We start from the raw sequence: 16478 nt of genomic DNA, 5'->3' as shown, positions 1-16478 counted from the left end.
AGCACCTTTGATACTTCTCTATGAATTGCGTCACATCCTTACTGTTTTAGTTCTTTCCTGCTTTAAGCTCTGGCTCTTATATACCAGATAACAATGGAATTAGGTGTGCTTATACTAACCTTTGAATCAGTAACCATTTAATTTAGTCTGGAAGTATTTTTTCTACAAAGGAAGCCCAACCATAAAGTATTTTAGAAAAGTTGTCCAAAACAAATACTAAAACACTTTGTGATAGAAGTATTCCCGATATACATATCAGGAAAAAAAACTGTACCAGCAGAAAGATAAAATCTTTATTAAACAAATTTCTAGTTGAATGAAAGCCTTATGAAGTCATTTATTATTTATGATTTTTAAATTAAATAGCAAATCAGTATATGGGACATAAAAATAGCCTTGATATATAAAAGGAGGCTTTGTTTATGAAGTTAAGTCCTATTATAGTACAAAGAAATTCAAGAAACTACGTAAATTCTTTTCTGCCTGAAGTAAGAGATCACTGGGAGGGACTTACTATTTGTTGTTTGGGTTAGATAGATGTCAGCTTATTAAAAAGTTTTTTAACAATAGATTATTGTGTGATACATGGCATATAACTCTAAGGGAGCCCACAAATTGAGTAACATCACTATAACAAAAGATTTTCTGGTCCTGTTTATAGTTATTAAGCACTTTAATCTATAAAAATAAAAAAATAGGAATAGGATTAATGCTGAACCTTGTCTCTTCCTGGTAGTAATATTCATTCATGGACTCATAAACCAGTAAAAAAAGGTAAGCCCCATCTATTTCTAAAAGAGATCTATTTTCAATAAAATGTTATTTTTTGCTTAATAATTAGATTTTCAAATGTATAATATACCTTAATCCATCATGTCCTAATAGTAATAGCAATGATAACTCAAAATTTCTTTTGGGTTGATACTTAGAACCTTAAGGTCACAAGAAATTTAAAAATTTTATATTTATATACAGATACATTTTTACAGAGAATAACGATTGGATAATCAAACTTCCAAGTAAAGCGATATATTACATAGGATGACATTCTGTAGAATAAATATAATAGAAATAGAAATTGAAGGAGAAAACGAAACAACGTAAAATTTTTGAGTGCTAAAGAATGGTTAGTTCAATAGTAGAGGAATAGTTTATTTAATGTATGATGACAGTTATCAAATTGATAATAGTTTTTAGGGCCCACTTGATACATTTACAAGAGTGATATAATAGTTTTTGTTTTTCTTTAAGTCAATATTATATTTTAATTGCAAAGGGAAAAATAGCAAATATATATAGGGAATTCTGGCAGAGATGTAAACTAATAGATTATGCTTAACATCACCAGGAATAAGACATATCAACATATCTGTGTTATTTTTGCCCAAAATGCGTAATGCGTAACATCAGTTTTATCATGAGAACACATTAGACAAGGCCAAATCGAAGGTTATTTATTCTACAATGTAACTGAACTGATTAGTAATTTCCAAAAGTGTCAAAATCATGAAAGACAAGGAAAGGTAGAGGAATTATCAAAAACCAGGGTTTAAAGAGACATTAAACCAAGTGCACTGTGAATCCTGGATTGGATTTTGAAATAGAAAAAGGATATTAGTGAAAAAACTGGTAAAATTTGGATAAGGTCTATAATTTAGTTAACATTAGGTTGGTGCAAAAGTAATTGTGGTTTTTGCAATTGTTTTTAACCTTTTAAACCACAATTACTTTTGCACCTACCTAATATCAGTGTTGATTTCTGGGATTTGATAATAGGACTTGGGCTCTGTAAGATGTTAATGGTAGGGGAATATTGGTGAAGGGTATGTGGGAACTGTATGTTTTTGCAACTTTTCTCTGAGTCTAAAAATATTTTTAGGATAAAGTGTTTTTAAAAAGTTAATATTGAAATATGCAGAAATTACGTCCTTTGTAATTACTGAAACTTAAGATGAAAGCTTCAGATGTTACCAAAGGTATGTGAATACATGGTATTTTGAATTTATGTAATGATTACATGAGCTAAATAACTTTGAGGTATTTTGACTTGACCAAGAGAAAAAAAATCTAAAGTACCTGTGTAAGTGATTCCTCTGGGAAAGGGTTCAGCTAGGGCATCCTGCTGTGAAGTTCATTGTCAGCAGTCACCACCATGCACACAGAGTTTCTAACGGGCTTTTTTTTAGTGTTTCATTCCTAACTATAAACAGCTTAGTTAGGAAAAGCCACTGATATGAAAGATGGAGATCAAAACAAAAACGAATAAAAATATTTTAGAAGAGACAATGTGAAAAAAGAAAACTCAATATTTTTGGAAGGTAAGAGTTATTACATTCATGAAATGAGAACAGGATATATTAGAAGAATGTCCATAGAGCTATTGGAAATTAAAAATTCAATGTAAGGAAGATAAAGTTGAGGAAGTTGATCAGAAAGGAGAACAAAAACTCCTAAATGATGGAAAATAGGAAAGAAAGGATAAAATTAGAGGAGCAGTCTGAATATTAGATGTTTCAAAAAGAGAGAACAGAGAAACTGGATGGGAAGAAATCACCAATAAAATAATTCAAGAAAATTCCTCAGGACCATAGGATGTGCATTTCTAATTTAAAAAGGCCCATTGAGCATCCATCACAATGAGTTAAAGTAGACCCACACTGAGGTAAATTATTGTGAAATTTCAGAATATCTGGGATACAGGAAAAACTTTGTAAGCCTTCAGTGAGAGAGAAGGGTTTATACAAAGGATCAAGAATCTGAATGATTAGATTTCTCAACAGCAACACTGAACACTAGAAAGTGGAACAATGCCTTTAAAATACTGAGGGAAAATGATTTCCAATGTAATTCTGTGCCCAGATTATCAGTGACGTCTGAGAGTAAAAGGAAATTTTTACATTTTTAATTAAAAAAAATTGCCTCTCATGCATCCTTTTTTAGTAAGCTAGTTGAGTTGATGCTCTACTAGAAAAAGGAAGTAAATCAAGAAAGAAAGATACCTGATCAGGAAAATGAGAGAAAGTATTAGGTTTGTGTGAAAGTAATAATAATTAAAAATAATTGTAAAAACCGCATTTACTTTTGCACCAACCTAATAGATCCCCAAATCATAGTTATGTAATAGTTGTGGAGCGCTGCTCTGTCCGGATTGGTAGACACTAGGTTTATGTGTCTATTTAAATGAAAATTAAATAAAATTAAAAATTCAGTTTCTCAATCACTAGCCATATTGGAAGTGTTCAATAGCCACATGTGGCTAGTGGCTATCACATTGAACAGTAGAACAAATTCCATCATTAGAGAAAGTGTTAGACAGCGGTTTTCTAGATACTGTAGCAGGTCAGAAAGCTCTGGGACATTGATTCAACAATACAGAATATCTGATGTGTTTGAACTTACCAAAGTAAGATTTACATAGTTATGGGAGACTTTGGGGGATAAGGTAGAGGTAAAAAATAGTTAATGATAAACTATTAATAAGGCAAATCAAAAGCAGTGCAGGAAAAGAAAACAATCATACTATGTGACTCAGTTGTCAAAAGAATATAAATATATACCCTCATAATGTAAATACTGAAAATTGATCTAACCAGAATTACAAATTACTATATTGGGGTAATGGGGCAGGACATGTGTTTATAATGGAGTTAGGATTGGGGTGTGTGAATGTATATGTAAGAGCCAAATTCTCATTTTTCATACTGGAAAGTCAGTTGTTTATGCCTAAAATGGAAAAATCAAGAAGTAATTAAGTGATTTAGAGATGTGGAAGTAAATACTAAAAATATCAGTTTAATGATTTCAAAGTGGTGGTTTCTGGGGAATGGAAAGTGTATTTGTGTGCAGGACTGCTTTTTTCCCCAACAAGTCTTATAGGGCTGTTGTACTGTAAACAATGTACATGTAAAACTTTGATTAAAAACAAAAACGGAACATTTTAAAACATGGGACTATTCCCAGAGTCTTATTAATGTCTATCACAAAACTAGCTGAACTTTATAAATCCTCACAGGATCTATAATGATCAGGTCCACCTGTGAAAAGGGCTGTTCTAACTAGAAAATTACTAATGAAAGAAAGCTCACACAGTTAACGAAAAACGAAATAAAATAAGAAACCCACTTGTTAATTTAGTGGAAGTTTTGTAAATGTTTGCCCTGTATCAAGAAATATAAAAAATATAAGTTTGTATAAATCAGGTATCACATGTTAGTATAGACAAGCTGAGAGGAAAAGACAGAATTGAGGGCACTATTATTAGCTGTTATTTTGGAAATGTCCATTATTATTTGGCTTTAACTGTGTGAACCACCTTGATCCAATTTGAAGACCCACATTTTGGGAAAACACAATCAAAGAACCATATGGCAGAAGCACAATCTAATCAACAAGTACTATAAATCAGTTTGTTGACTCACTACTGAAGGGATTTATGGTCAATACTAGGGAACATATTTTTGGTTTTTGTAATCTCCATGTGAAATAATTTATAATGGAAGCATTTGTTTCCTCCCTTCATTTGCTAGTCAGCTTTTCTTAGGACTTTTTGACTTTTTTACTGAGCGCTGTATGTCTGATCTTCCCTCCTTTTTTGGACAGATTACACACTTCCTTTTCACTAAAATTCAAATTTTTGGTCCTTCTTCTGGTCCTAAGATTGTTTGAAGGAATATCAAAATTGTGATATAAAATAAGGATTGCTTGTATAGCTAATGGCAAAACAGCAGAAATTTGTTTTGGAGAAGGATTACGGCTGTATTTTAGGGCATTGAGTCTGCCTAGGTATAATCCTTTTTTTAAGGAAAGGAGCAAAGGCATGGAGGAGTCCCACACTACACTATGGCTGCCTGAAATGTGTCATTGGGAAATGAGGTGGCTACTTTGTTTTTAGGTGAAGTTCTAGCAATCTATGAAAGCACATGCTTTCTAATAAAAGTTCTGTTTATTGGGGAGGTAGGGCTGATTCCATACTCAGTGTAGACACAGAGATGACTGGTCGTTGGTTCAGACCTCAAAGCACCAGAAATCTAGTGGATGAAACAGAAAACTAGTCGGTCAACAATCATAATTCAGTTTGATAAGTACTATATTTGAGGTATCAACAATAGTAGTCATCGAAGAGTGGAGCAGTTAATTTTGCCTGGAGGAATGTGTCACTGAGAAAGGGATATTTAAAAGTGGTTTTGACTGCGCTGTGCACCTGAAACCAATATAATATTGAATGTCAAGTGTAATTAAATATATCTATAGATCTGTATCTATAGATATATATATATAGTCCCATATATATATGGGATGTAAAGTACAGCATAGGGAATATAGTCAATGGGATTGTAATCGCTATGTACGATGTCAGAGGGGTAGTAGACTTGGAGGGAGTTATGACTTTATGAGGGGTATAAATGTCTAATCATTTTGTTGTTTTGCACACCTGAAACTAATAAAAAAAAGGAAAAAAAGTGGCTTTGAAGTATAAGTAGGATGACAGTAGACGAAGGGGGAAGGAAAAGAACATTCTTAGTAAACATATGAATGAAATACAAATATATGAAAGAAGTCACAGAATCATGAAAGTTCAAGATGTATTTGGGAAAATACCCTGAATAAGCTGGTGGGATTAAAGGGTAGGGATTGTGAAGTGGGGAGGGGGGAAGATGGCGGTCCCCTTGTGAACAGTCTTAAATGCCATAGACTAAAGTTTGGAATTTTATTTTACTGGCAAGAAAATTATCAAAGAATTTTATGGAGAAGTAACATGATTAAATATTTTAGGGAGATAATTTTTGTAGCACTTGGTGATGAGTAGGGAAATTGTATTCTGAAGTTAAGGAAGTCAATTAAAAGAGTTATTTTAGTACTCCAGATGAAAGAAGTACCAATATAAGGAAAGTGGCAGTAGGGATAGAAAACAGATTTTAGGGCGATTATTGTGTGGTGACTCCATTTTCTGTGTGTTGGAAAGGAAAGGGAGTAACCAGTGATGAATCTTGAGGATTTTGGCTTGGGTGCTTAGGTGGGAAGCTATCAACTAAGATCAACTAAGACTGGGAATACAGAAGGAGTAGATTTGGTAATACTTGGGCTTAGTTTGACATGTAAAGTTCAAGTTGGACCACATGAGGAAGATGTGGATATTTATGTGGGCCACATAAATCAATGTGGATGAGATCACTCAAAACTATTGTATAAAGTGAATATTTGTGTGTGTGAATATTGGTGGGAGGATGTAAGTTACTGAAAATAGCCTGAGGTAACCAAACATAATTGTGGAGGGAGTCTGCCACCAGCAAAAGGTACTATCTGCTGAGATGTGATCATTGATTTCCTAAAAGTTAAAAGGATGTGTTAATCTCCTGGGAGATAACCAAGAAAGGGGAAAGTTAGTTTAGGCTGCTAAGTTGTCTACTAAATATTTGTATTTCTTCTTTTGTATTCTGGTCATTGGCCAGCAGCTGCCAAATCAGGGGTTATGCTTTCCAGTCACTTGGACAACTGGATAGGGTTGTGTAACTAGTTCTCCCCAAAAGAATGAAAGAAATATGTGTGACATCAGGTAAAAGAGGGTAAGATGCATTCCTTTTCCCTATCTGTCTGCCGAATGCAAAGGATTCTGAGAACCTAGGGGTTGGGGAAGCTACAAGATAGAAGGAACCTGAGCTCCTGTGGTAATCCTGTGGCATTTCCGTATCAATTTCAGGATCACCTTGTCAGTATCTGTAAAAAATCTACCTGGGATTTTGAATCAATTTGGGTAGTATTGACATCTTAATAACGTTAAGTCTTCTGATCTACCGTGTTTTCCCGAAAATAAGACCTAGTCAGACAGTCACCTCTAATGCGTGTTTTGGAACCAGGTATAATATAATATAATATATAATATAATATAATATAATATAATATAATATAATATATATAATATAATACCGGGTCTTACATTAATTTTTGCTCCAAAAGACTATCATTAGAGCTGATTATCTGGCTGGGTCTTATTTTCCGGGAAACACGGTATGAACATGGGATGTCTTTCCATTTATTTACATGTTCATTAATATCTTTTAACAATGTGTAGTTTTCAGTGTACAAGTTTTGCACTTTTGTTAAATTTATTCCTAAGAATTTTATTATTTGTTAATGTTATTGTTAAGTGGAATTGTTTTCTTAATTTTATTTTCAGATTGTTCATTGCTGGTGTATAGAAATATAGTTGATTTTTTTGTATCCTGCAACCTTACTGAACTTCTTTATCAGTTTTAATAATTTTTTAGTGGATTCCTTAAGATTTTCTATATATAAAGATCGTGTAATCTGCAGATATATTTTTACTTCTTTCTTCCCAATCTGTTGCTTCTATTTTCTTGCCTAATTGCCCTGGCTAGAACTACTAGTACAATGTTGAATAGTGGTGGTGAGGGTGAACATTTTTTTCTTGTTGTTAATCTTAGAGGGAATCATGGAGTTTTTCACCATTGAGTGTGACATTAGCTGTGGATTTTTGGTAGGTAGATCCCATTATCAGATTAGGGACATTGAATATTTTTATCATGAGAGGTGTTGGATTTTATCACATGCTTTTTTCTTCATCTGTTGAGATGAACATGTGCCTTTTGTTTACATTTTACGAGCTCTTCCATTCTTGATCTTGGAGTAAGTCTCATATATTACAGAAATTAAAGATTAGTGGTCATCAGCTTTCAGATAAATGGGAGAAGTGTTGGGAGTAGATGAGATACTCAGAGGGAGCATATAGAAAGAGGTGGCCAAAGATGGAACTTTGACGAATATAAATATTCAATTACCATGTGCAGTGCTAAATTTAATTTCATTTAATAAATTTAATGAAAACTTCACCTAAGGTAGAAGTTGTGATTTTGCTACACTATGTAATTGTGCTATTGTTTGCAACTGTTGATGTGTCTAAAGAATCTCTGGTAACATGAGAAGTTTTTCTTCCCTTTATGTGATTGCCTTTTATAAGGGTATAATAACCCTTATACGAAGTATAGGTATTTAAGGTGTAGGCAGAAAAGAGAATCAGCAGTCTTTTGAAATCAGTATGTGCATTGTGAATAAATAGTACAAGAAAGTTAAACTTAGTGAACATTACTAGTTCCATAAATTGACCATTTTAACACTAGGGAGTTTACCTTTTCTCTACTAGAAGGCATATTTGTGTGAAAATCAGTCAATATCTAGGAAAAAAAACCAATCTGTGGGAAATCTCCCTTACATAATTAGTATTCTTTTGTAAGGAACCTGAAGTATGCACCATAATAAATAGCCATATCCCTAGACTTTGTATTGAGAACTAGAACTAGATGTTGCTTTCTCTTCTCATTTTTGTTTTGTCCTTTGTCCTACTACTTATATAAAGTAATGTCTCTTTTAATTTCGTAATCACTACTAGCTGTAACTGAGAAAACCCTGATTTCAAGGCATTTAAACTGATAGGGCTACAGCATCTTATTGGTGAGACTACCTGTTAGAATCATACAAGAAAGTTGTATATATTTAAGGTATACAACTTAATGATTTGATATACAGTGAAGTAGTCACCAAAATCAAGCTAATTAACATATCTATTGCCTCACATAGTTACCGTTTTCTTTCCTTTTTTGTGTGTGGTGATAACACTTAAGATCTAGCTTAATAGCAAATTTCAAGTATACAATCAATATTGTTAACTATAGTCGCTATATAAGATATTTTGATCCTTAATAATACCGGAACTGAATGTCATCAGTTAAGCCCCTAAGAGTGTGTGTGTGTGTGTGTGTGTGTGTGTGTGTATTTATATAGCAATGTGCGTTGCCTATTCTAAATTTAAATTAGTTGATAGTCTTGGAGACTATTGCAAAAAGTTGTTGAAATTCTCCAATTTAAGTATAATTCAAATTATTTGGTTGAACTAAAACAAGTTTTGTTACATCGTTCAACTCATCAAATGATATGTCAACTTGTGAGATGTTTTTTTTACCTAAAATTGTGTTTCTTTCTTGAGCTACATTATTAGAATTATCAAAAATCACAAATAATCTGACTGAGAATAATAGATTATTTGAGGCCACAAAAGAGTAGAACATTGACTGATTGCCTTTTATTAAGGGTAGAACCCTTATATGAAGTATAAGTATTTAAGGTATAGGAAAAGGAAGAGAATCAGCATGGTTTTTTGAAATGAGTATGTACATTGTGAGTAAATAGTACAAAAATAATAAACTTTGTGAACATTACTAGTTCATTAATAATTACGAATTAATACTAAACTGAATAGAAAGTGCGATGCCCCATCATTTGCCCTTAACTTACAAGCTACCTTAAGGCATGTTAAAGGACCTAACACATCTATTTGGAGGGTCAGAACCCCAGTGAAGGTTCTTGAAAGTCAAATCAGTACAGCTGTGTAAAAAAGAGAGGCATATTTAGATACTATTTCAAATTATTTCTCTTGTTTAACCTTAAGCATACAGAATATTTTGAAAAGTATATTCACAACAGAAAGATTGCTGACTTAGCTATTTCTAAGACATATTTCCAATTAATCCTAATCCATTGTTCTTAAAAATTTGGAGAACTAATTCATTTCTTTGCCATCAGTAAGTAGATAAAAATGAGACTGTACTCGCTATGGAAAAAGTAAAGGGAACAGTGCTTAGCTAAAGTACTAAGGTTGGAATATTTTGTGTATTATGAACTACATATACAATCATCAAATACTCTTTTAATTTGAAATGCTACTAGTTGATTAGTTTTAAGTTGTGCTGGTCTATAGACAGTGATGCGTATTCAAGTATATAGTTCATAAAATGGTGATAGTTATTTGTCCTTCATTAGATGATGATGTTGGCCAACATAAAATACATAGCTCTTCTCATTATCACATGTATACAATCTGATGTATAATACTGCTGGAAAGCATTTTGTGTTATAAAATTTATACAGTTCTTTAACATTCTTCTTGACGTAGTAAATGTTGATGTGAGAAACATCCCAACATGCAGATAATTTTTGTAAGAGTTTATTTGTGCCAAACTGATGAAAATGCTGGGAAGCAAGGTCTCAACAGACTGAGAAAAATGCTTACCAGAATGATTGTTTGCAGTTTCTTGTATGCATTTGGAATTGAGGGAACGTAAGGAAGATTACATGAAAGTGGAAGAAAGCAAGGCAGGGATTGGATTTCAGGATAGTTAACAAGATTATGTGCTCTCTTGAGAGTAGTTACCATTCTGAGGAGTCTGAAAAAGACATTTCAAAGGTGTGTTAACATAGGTGCACAAAAATAATGGACGGGCTTGCTTAAGGCAAAGATAAACTTTTGCTAAAGAAGTTATATGCCTGGGCCATGACTACCCAGAAAGATCTGCCCAGTTAGGAATTTATGATCAGATCACCTTGTGAAGTTACTTTCAGTTAGTTTTATTATAGCACCCCCTTTTTGTCCACAGAAAAAACCCAACCATTTTTAGAAAGCTGTTAACTCAAATTTTCTAAATGTATACACATATATGGTCTTTTAATGTGAAAAATTTTTGGCTTTCTGTTCTTATGATTACAGGAAGCATATGTGCTTCATTTCTTACCCAAAGCTACCAACTACCAGTTCTTGATACAGTGTTTATCAGAAAGAAATATCGAGGCAAAGATTTTGGGCTTCATATGCTGGAGGACTTTGTTGATTCCTTTACAGAAGATGCACTTGGCTTGCGCTATCCACTGTCCTCTCTCATGTACACAGGTAAATGGATTAAGTTAAAAAATGCTAAACTGTCTCAGTGTCACTTATGACTTGTTTCTGCAGAATATTTAAAATGTGCATATGTCAATATTAAATAAATTTGGATTCTTTGGCACCTTAGGGCTTAATTTTGCAAGTGTGTCCTTACCTCATGTATATGGCTTTTTTGGGGGTGTGGTAGCTTTTTTAAAAAAATGGAAATATAAGTCACATACCAGAAAATTCACCTCTTTAAAGCTTACAATTCAGTGGGTTTTTAGTATAGTCATAGCTGTGTAAGCATAATCACTATCTAATTTCAGAACATTCTCATCCCAAAAAGAAATTGTGCACCAATTAGTAGTCACTCTCCATTCCCCCATTCCTCCATCTCTAGCAACCTCTAATCTATTTTCTGTCTCATTGGATTTATCTATTCTGGACATTTTATATAAATGGAAACATGATATGATTGTATTATAAGCCCTTTGTGTCTAGCTTCTTTCATTTTGCATAAATGTTTTCAAGATTTATTTATGTTGTAGCATGAATCAGTGCTTCTTACCTTTTTATGGTTGAAAAACATTCCATTGTATGGATATGCCACATTTTGTTTATTGTTAGTTGATGGACTTTTGAGTTGTTTCTATTATACATTTTAGCTATTATGAATAATGCTGCTATGAACATTTGTGTAGTTTTGTGTGGACATTTCTCTTGTGTATATACCTAGGTGTGGATGGAATTGTTGGGTCATATGGTGACTCTGTTTTACCTTTTGAGAAACTGCCAAAGTGTTTTCCAAAGCAACTGCACCATTTTACATTCCCATAAACAATGTATGAGGGTTATGATTTCTTCACATCCTCGCCAACACTTGTTGTTATCTACCTTTTTTATTATAACCATCCTAATGGGTGTGAAGTGGCATCTCATAGTTTTGATTTGCATTTGATGTTGAACATTTTTCATGTGCTTATTGGCATTTGTATGTCTTCTTTGGAGAAATGTCTAGATTATTTGACGATTTTTTCCTCTGGGTTATTTGCCTGTGGTAACTTTTTAAATTAAAAAAAAAAAACAAACGGTAAATTTCAGATATAGAAAAAGGTATAAAAAGTGAAGTAACAAATACTTACATATCACCAGCAGTACCATCCATGAAATAGGTTATTCACAACATAGTTGTACTCCTGCTCAATTAATTTACCAGTTCTGTGAAATAAGCACTGTTTTCAATTTGGCATTTGTTTTTGTCATGCATTTCTTGGACTTTTAATACATATGTATATATTCTCTAACAATATGTCATATTTTAAAACTTTATATTAATGGTAGGTACTGTATGAATTTTCCAGCCGTTTACTTTCTTTACTCATCTTTATGTTTATGAGATTCATTAATATGGATTCACATAGCTCTATTTATTCATTTTCACTGCTGTTTAATATTCCATTGTATGGTTATACCATGTGGTAATATTTTAAAAACTGTTAGTGGATTTATATTTGCACTTATGTAAAGTCCATACAACTACTTTTTTCTTAATGAAGTAATATTTAATCCTGGAAAGTAATTTATTTGAAAACTTTTATAAAACATAATTTACCATTGATATTAGTCTAACATAAGATGTTTATTTCCACAGAAAAAACATTTTTGTTCTAAGTTTTCTCCCTCTTTTTAGTATAAAAAATCTAGAAAACAAGAACCAAGTGTTGCGTGCCCATCTTGAGTCATAGTTTCTCTCTAGACCCAATACATGAGAATGGAATGAACCTGTATACCCTTGGATAATCTGAAAATAGATTTTTCCCCTTAAAGTTTAATTATTGTTTTACTAAATTTGGGGAAGAATGCAAACACATCCACTGTAGGAAGAATCTCTTAATACTTTTCTAGGATTCTAATGATAAATAACTTGAAAGGCAAATGAATTACAGTTGTTTGTCAGCTAATCTCTGTCTTTGCATGGTTTTGAACTCTTACTTTTCCTTCAGTTTAGACAGAATCCCTGAGAGTGGTTTATTGATGTTGTTTGTGGAGTTTTGTGAGTAAGACTCTGAAAAATGAAAATAAAGGAATATATTGAGATAGAAATTTTTAGACAATGTGGCTTCCCTATCATTTTCTGTTTTTTTGCACTTCTTATTTCTCCTCTATGATGCTTATTATATTTGAAGGACTTGGATTTCCATTTGATTTTTCTCTTTCAACTTAATGAATAGTTCCTTGGTATTGGTATATGTCCAATAGTTCTCTGATGACTTGTTTCCATGAATATTTTTTAATGTTTTAGGAAAGAGTATAGTGTTTTATATTGTAAGTTTTTTTTTTTTTTAAAAAAAGAAGACACAACTTGTTCAATTCCACAAATAGGTGATGAGTTCCAAATATGTTTGGGTTTGGTCTCAAGCTAGAGTAGATGATTAGTTAACTATGGGAAATTGATTTACACAGTACTATGTCATGTATACCTAGAGATCTGGAATAAATAAGGTCTTGTGAAACTTTTATCAATTTGGAGTCTATCTTGGTGTGTATCATATGAGGTACAGATCCAGGTTTCTTTTTTCTGACAGGTATCTATGTGGCTGCCATGGTATCATTTATTGAATAATTTTTCTTTTTTACACTGATGTGCATTTGCATCTATATGGGATCAGCAGTGGTCCACTGGCCTGTTAACTCTATTGGTAAATGAAATTTTAGTGGAACACAGCCATACTCATTCATGTACTTATTGTCTGTGGCTTCTTTTGCAGTAAAATGTCAAAGTTGGTTGGTTATGACAGTGACCATATGGCCTGCAAGCATATAATACTTATTATCTGTCCCTTTAAGAAAAAGTTTGGTAACCCATAATCTAGATCATACATTAAATTCGTGTGTATGTGTATTTGTATATACTTCTCATCTTATTTCTATTAGTCATTTAAGTTACGGTACCTCACTGTTTTATTTATTTTAGCTTTTGATTGTCTGGAGAGACAAGTCTTCTTTTCCCTCATTCAATATTTCTGATATTGTTTATTTATTTTCTGGTATGGACTTCAGAATCCACTTTCTAGTTTTTTTTTCTATCCAACAGTATGATAATTGTATGTATCTTATGTACAATTATATGATTTTGCCCAAATCAGTTAGCATTTACATTTTCTTCATACAGTTCTTAAAAAGTTAACTTAAGAAAGGGTGTCTTTTCAGGAATTTTATTTATTTTTTTGTTGCTATTGTAAATGTTGTGTGTTTTTCCATTATTTCTTCTTTACACTGGTGGTTAATTATATACATGAAGGTTATTGATATATATATATATATATATATATATATATATATATATATATATTAATTTCATACCCATCCACATCAGTAAATTTGTAATAAGTGTATAATTAATTTTCTTGAGTTTCACAGAATCTACTTCTTTGTTAGGGCCCAGACTGAAAGCCTTGCTTGATTTCTGCCCAACAAAAATTTATCTTTCCTTGTCTAAATCTTGTGGTGCTCTACCTGTAGTGCTTTTATGCTACTTACCACCTTATATTCTACTTCTTTATATATTCCCCAATACTAAATGTCTCCAAAACTATTTCAATGTCTTAGTGCTGCATTTAAAATATCAGAAAGTGAAAGAAGTCTCCAAAACTTGTTGAGGATTAAATAGCCAATGCTGTGTAGTTGATGGATGTTCTTTTATTTATCATTCACTGCTGTCTATACCCAAAACTTTTTCGTTGGCACATAATGTTCTGTATCACTTAGCTGAATGGTATAAGAATAGGGTTTCTCTTTTTCTGACCATGACTCTCTGGCTAGACACATCTGAATTAAGACCTTCAGCTCTAGTCACCTTTTTAAAAGTACTCCCTTTGGACCTCAGACACGTAAGGCATTCTCTGCTATTTCAGTCATTTTAATTCAGACAAAGGACTCAGTTTAGCGTGTGTATTGTGTTGGTTTTCTCCAACTTCTCCCTTCTAATAGGTATGAAAACTAAAACCTGAAATTGTGATAAACAGTTTCAAACGTGCAGGTTAAAAAAATAAAAGAATAGTATCCTTGTGTCCATGTATCCTGTGACCAGATTAACAAATGTTAAGATTTTGCCATATTTGTTTTCATTTATTTTTAGGGAGAACTAAATAAAACATTGTAGATAACAATTAATGTTCTCTTTAGACCCCTTCCTAATTCCATTCTTTTTTCTTCCTACCTGTCCAGAGATAATTATGTTCTTGAAATTGGTGTATAGCCTTCCTGCCCATGGTTTCAAACTTACCGCTGTGTCCATAAACACTAGAAAGCATTATTTTGTGTGCTGTTTTTATTTTAAATCTTTTAAACAGCTTTCTTGTAATAAAATATATGTAATATACTATTTATCATTCACCACTATCTATACCCAAAACTTTTTCATCATCCGCAACATCAACTCTGTACCCTTTAAACAATAACTCCCCTTTTTCCCCTTCCCCCATTTTCTGGTAACTTTTTTCTGCTCTCTGTCTCAATGAATTTGCCTAATCCAGGTACCTTATATAAGTGGAATTATACAGTATTTGTCCTTCTGTGTCTGTCTTATTTAGCTTAGTGTTTAAAGTCCATTCATGTTGTAGCATATATCAAAATTTCATTTCTTTTTATGGCTGAGAAGATTTTTATTGTGCACGTAAAAATTGGACACTAAAGTGCACATAAAGGTTGGACAATTAAGTTTGCGAACTCATCCAAGAAAAAGTGCTACATACCTCATTGCTGAATATCACTATGGTCACCTTCAAAGTACTCCCCTTGGGAAGCTATGCACTGACGCCAGCACCTAGTCCACCCTTCAAAGCAATTTTGGAACTCTTTATCTGGAATGGCCATCAGTGCTGTCGTTGTATTACCCTTGATGTCCTGAATGTCATTAAACGTCTTCCTTTCAATATTTCCTTTATCTTCGGGTAAAGAAAGAAGTCATTGGGGGCCAGATCAGGTGAGTAGGGAGGGTGTTCCAATACAGTTATTTGTTTACTGGCTAAAAACTCCCCCACAGACAGTGCCGGTGTGAGCTGGTGCATTGTCATGATGCAAGAGCATGAATTGTTGGTGAAAAGTTCAGGTCGTCTAACTTTTTCACGCAGCCTTTTCAGCACTTTAAAAAAGTAAACTTGGTTAACTGTCCAGCTGGTACAAATTCATAGTGAATAATCCCTCTGATATCAAAATAGGTTATCAACAGCATTGCAACAAGTTCGCGAACTTAATTGTCAAACCGCATATGTATAAGTCATTAGGGATATACCTAGAAGTAGAGTTAGATCATAAAATATGTCTTTTCAACTTTATTAATTATTGCAAAATTGTTCTCACACCAGCAGAGTGTGGGATTTTCCATTTCCCTTGTTCTTCTGATAATTGTTATTACCTGACAGGTGTGGAAATGGTATCTTGTTTATTCATTTTAATATTTCCTTTGCAGGTAGTGAAGTCAATCATTTTTATCTTTGTTAAGGGACCATTCAAGTTTAATTATGTGTGAATTTCCTGTCTATTGTCTCAGTCATTGTGGGGGAGGGTATTGTGTCTTTCTAATGCAGTTTTAGGAATTTCTTAATGTGCTTGGAATACTAATCCTTTGTTTTATTTTGAATATCTCCTAATCTGTGTCTTCATGGTATCTTTTTAACATAAACTATACAATTCAATACAGCAGCCACTAATATAAATTAGATACAAGTGTAAGTTAATTATAATTAAATAAAATAATAAATTCAAT

The 16478-nt window shown here is 32.8% G+C and overlaps 1 protein-coding gene across 4 annotated transcripts in view; it reads left to right on the top strand.

The window, feature by feature from the left end:
* FAM169A (family with sequence similarity 169 member A) overlaps positions 1-16478 on the top strand; it is a 63688-nt gene that overhangs the window by 31912 nt on the left and 15298 nt on the right. For all 4 annotated transcript variants that reach the window (XM_033109911.1, XM_033109908.1, XM_033109910.1 and 1 more), the window contains exon 6: positions 10556-10735. In XM_033109911.1, coding sequence (XP_032965802.1) covers positions 10556-10735 — 180 coding nt within the window. The remainder of the gene's footprint in view (positions 1-10555; positions 10736-16478) is intronic.

Source organism: Rhinolophus ferrumequinum, chromosome 7 (genome assembly GCF_004115265.2).
Source record: "Rhinolophus ferrumequinum isolate MPI-CBG mRhiFer1 chromosome 7, mRhiFer1_v1.p, whole genome shotgun sequence".
NCBI classification, from domain to species: Eukaryota; Metazoa; Chordata; class Mammalia; order Chiroptera; family Rhinolophidae; genus Rhinolophus; species Rhinolophus ferrumequinum.
The sequence above is the reverse complement of the archived record's forward strand: the minus strand, read 5'-3'. Positions and strand labels throughout refer to the sequence as shown.